This window comes from Quercus lobata, chromosome 10 (assembly GCF_001633185.2).
Source record: "Quercus lobata isolate SW786 chromosome 10, ValleyOak3.0 Primary Assembly, whole genome shotgun sequence".
Classification (NCBI taxonomy): Eukaryota; Viridiplantae; Streptophyta; class Magnoliopsida; order Fagales; family Fagaceae; genus Quercus; species Quercus lobata.
The window spans coordinates 15,041,643-15,045,706 of record NC_044913.1 but is presented as its reverse complement, the minus strand read 5'-3'; the positions used below and the strand labels follow the sequence as shown (position 1 = coordinate 15,045,706).

Sequence of the window (4,064 nt, the reverse complement as noted above, 5' to 3'; positions counted from 1 at the left end):
AAGCTCTGCCTTCTCACTACCCAGCTGAATGGACTAAGCTCTTAGCTATGGAACAGGGAGTGCTACTGGCTATGGAATTGGGCATTCCCAACGTTATCTTTGAATCGGATGCTGCCTCAGTTGTCCAGGCAGTCATGCATGATCCTGGAGGAGGTGAATCAGGCCATTTGATCCAAGAAATTCAGATGGCAAAGTCTTCCTTCTCAAGCTGCTCCTTCCAACACGTGAAAAGGGACTACAACAGGGCAGCTCATGAGCTTGCCCATTTTGCCAAATGTAATAATGCAAATTATGTTTGGAAAGATGATTTTCCTCTGTTCTTAAAGAACCTGATTCAAGCAGGCCTTGGCTGAATGTTGTAAGCCTTGGCCCCTGTTGTATTCCTTTTCCCTTGTGTTAATGATATTCATTTTCTCTTCAAAAAAAAAAAAAGGGGGGGGGGGGTGTTGGTTGAAAAAAAAAACTAGAATAACTGAAAAATAAAATTAGGAAAAGAGTGGAAACAGAGAAAGGGGGTGTGAGTAAAGAATGAAGAAGAAGAACTACTAGAGGGTGAGGCGTGTAGGTCCAAAAGTTCACAGAAAAGATACAAATTGGACTATCTAGTTGGTGTTTGGAGCCATACCCATAGGATTGTTAGAAACCACTAACAAATAAATTGGGGACCCAAATCCTTTACCTAGGACACCAGCTCTCATAGGTTTGGGGACCACAATATATATATATATATAGAGAGAGAGAGAGAGAGAGAGAGAGAGAGAGAGAGTAATATACGGTATGTGTATAATACATTAAGTATACGGGCAAGTATAGATTGGTATCTTTTTAAAAAGTACGTTTCAAAAATTTTATTCTATAAAACTCAATGCCTCTTGCCATTTTTTATGAGTGTCGTACCTTAAAAATTGATTATCTATCACACGTGTAACAAAAATCATATTCTATCAAGTGCAGATGCTAATTTCTTTATTCCATTTTAAATTTTGATTACTTTATAAGAAAACCAAAAAAAATGAAAAAAATGAAAGAGAGTATTTCAAATAGGAAAGCGAGAGAGAGACGTGTGGTACTGGTGTTTTGTGTTGATTAAGACTATTCTACGTTTAGGATTAGGACCTAGAAAGCACGTACGCGGCTGGGAGGGTGCCGCATCCGAGTTCGACGCGGCCCGATGCGGGACGCGGCGTCCGACGCTGTTGCCCGCGCGTCGGTGCTGCATCTTAGGTTTTTTTTTTTTTTTTTTTTTTTTTTTTTTTTTTTTTTTTTTTTTTTTTTTTTTTTTTTTTTTTTTTTTTTTTTCTCGAATTCACGTCAACTCAGCTCAATTCATGCCAAATCAGGACGTATCAACCATTTCAGGTCGTATCGGCCGGCAATCAAAACAGGCAAAAATCGGCCTTGAATCTAGCTAGAACAGCCGAAATTCCCACCTCAAAGGTATAGTTATGTATTTCTTGGCTTCTTCTTTCTTTGTTTTGTGAATCAAGGCATAGTAATGTGTTTTTTAAGAATATTTTAATAGCAAAAATATAAATATAAATATTTTTAATAATTTTTTAATCACCGAGTCCCCCCGCACCCGCACCCTACTTTTTCAAAAATTGTTAAGTCCCGCACCCGCACCCAAGTCCCGAAACGCTCTCGTGCTTCATAGATTAGGACACACACAACAAAGTCCAATCAGGAACTCTTTTTTATTTAGTTGACATAGCCCACGAGATATGCATTAACTAACCAAAGCAATGATTTTCTCAGGTTTCTAGACAAAGCTGCAATCATAACCCCCGATGACCAAGTAAAATCTGACGGATCAGCAGCCAATCCATGGAGACTCTGCAGTATGCAGCAAGTGGAACAAGTAAAATGCTTGATGAGAGTGATTCCCATAGGGGTTGCAGCCAGTATATACTATGCTGTCATAGTCCAACAAAAAACATACGTAATATTCCAAGCCCTCCAATTTGATAGACGCCTTGGCAATACCAATTTCACAATCCCTGCTGCCTCCTACATTATCTTTACCATGCTTGCCCTCACTATCTGGATACCTGTTTATGACCGTATCATAGTCCCAACACTAAGAAGGTTCACAGGCAAAGAAGGTGGCATCACAGTCCTGCAAAAGATGGGTGTTGGCATGGTTCTTGCTATTATCACCATGCTTGTGTCAGCACTTGTTGAAGAAAGGAGAAGAACTTTGGCTATAACTAAACCTGTGGGTATAGACCCAAGAAGAGGTGCAATCTCTTCCCTTTCTGGCATGTGGTTGATACCACAGCTATCACTAGTAGGACTTTCTGAAGCATTTACTCTCGTTGGTGAAGTTGAATTCTACTACAAGCAATTCCCAGAAAACATGAGAAGCATTGGCGGGTCTTTCTTATTTGTTGGTTTTGCTTTGTCCAGTTACTTTAGTAGTTTCTTGGTGTCAGTGATTCACAGGACTACTTCTGGAGCTGCAACTGGGCAATAGCTGCCTGAAGATCTTAACAAGGGGAGATTGGATTACTTCTATTACTTGATTGCTGCAATAGAGGTCGTAAATTTGGGTTACTTTATAATATGTGCAAAGTGGTACAAGTACAAAGGAAGCGACACCAGTGTTCATGAAGTTGGCATGGGAAAAATGCAGTCCGAAAAAGAAAAACCTCTTGTTTGAATCGTTAAATATGAGGGAATAAAGAATAGTCCCCCCAAAAAATGGAAGGAGAAGAAGGAAAGTTAAACACCTAGAATAAAAAAATAAATTGTGCTCTCTATTAGGTTCTAAGACTTTAGGATCTAAATGTATTAGAACTTCAATGTGTAATGTTGGCAAACCATAATCAAAACTTAGAGTCTAGATTTAGGCTGCTTAAAATGTGTTTATGTGTAAAGTTGAAATCGAGTAATTGCAGAAAATTACTATTCAATTTCTGTAAGGCTTGATCAATCAAAAATTAGACTCGATCGATCGAAACTCGTGCAGATTGTTTTTTCTGCAGAATTTCCAATACAGCCCGAGCTCATATGACGTGTAAGGTTTTATGTATTGCTACAAGTATAAAAAAAAATTTAAAAAATTTTTAAAAAAAAAAAAAAAACACCCTAGCCACATTTTAGAGGTTGTTGATATGCTGTGTGTATAAATCTCTTGTGAAATCTAGAGGTGTTTACCTTCATACATACTTAGGGTTATCAAGATTAAGATTAATGTCAAGAGTTTGGTGATCTCTTCAGTTGATGTTTCAAGAGCTTAAAGAAAACACAAGTGGAAGTACTTGTGGTTGCTGTGGATCAAGGAAAGAAGTAATTCGTGGATTCGGAGTTGTCACGTGGTCGTGGTAATAAGTTTTCTACTCGAGGTAGCAATAAGATGTTAGTGGTTTAAGTCGCTATTGTAAAACTTCAATTCTTTCATAGTAGATCTATTTTACCTTGAGGATTGTTTGGTTAAATCCTCCCTAGATTTTTTGCAGGTTTGATTTTCCTGAGTTATCATATCGTTATGTTCTTTTTTTTTTCCGCATTATTCACATGATATAATTTGAACGTGTTTAACCTAGATCTTATTAATGAACTTGTTAATCAACTTGGCTTAATATTATGTTAAACAACTTGTTTTAAGGGGTCTAAAAACGTACACTCTTAGAGTTCTATTTTATACTCCATTAATTACGACCAGTCATGTGTTAAGTTGTAATTGGTAGAACATAAAATAGAACACTCATGATAGTACAAGGATTTTCACTTTATAGGAGAAATATATCTTTATGAAATAGGGCATAGAAAAGGAAAGTTGACAGCAATCTGTTGTAGCCTGTCGGCGTTGCAATAATGCATGATTCAAAAAGAGGTGGATACTCATTCTTCACCAATTTCCTCCCATTTGCACCGAAAAGAAGACTTCAACTTTCCATCATATTAATTCAGAATTCTGTGTTTGTTGTCAAAATTAATGACAGTTCACAATGTATTCCTTTCTGAGTTTCATTCTGGTTTGTTGCTAATTTATGTCTAGGACTTATATGGAGAAAGTATCTCGCAGCCAGGGGCAGAACTAAGTAGATAGTAGGGAGGGGTGG

The 4,064-nt window shown here is 37.5% G+C and overlaps 1 protein-coding gene across 1 annotated transcript; it reads left to right on the top strand.

Moving 5' to 3' along the window:
• The first annotated feature begins 1,374 nt into the window (after positions 1–1,374).
• On the top strand, positions 1,375–2,694 carry LOC115965746 (protein NRT1/ PTR FAMILY 2.11-like). The gene is made up of 2 exons (XM_031085040.1): positions 1,375–1,437; positions 1,756–2,694. The coding sequence occupies exon 2, from the start codon at positions 1,841–1,843 to the stop codon at positions 2,471–2,473; it is 633 nt and encodes a 210-aa protein (XP_030940900.1). The 5' UTR covers positions 1,375–1,437; positions 1,756–1,840; the 3' UTR covers positions 2,474–2,694.
• The last annotated feature ends 1,370 nt before the right edge of the window (positions 2,695–4,064 follow it).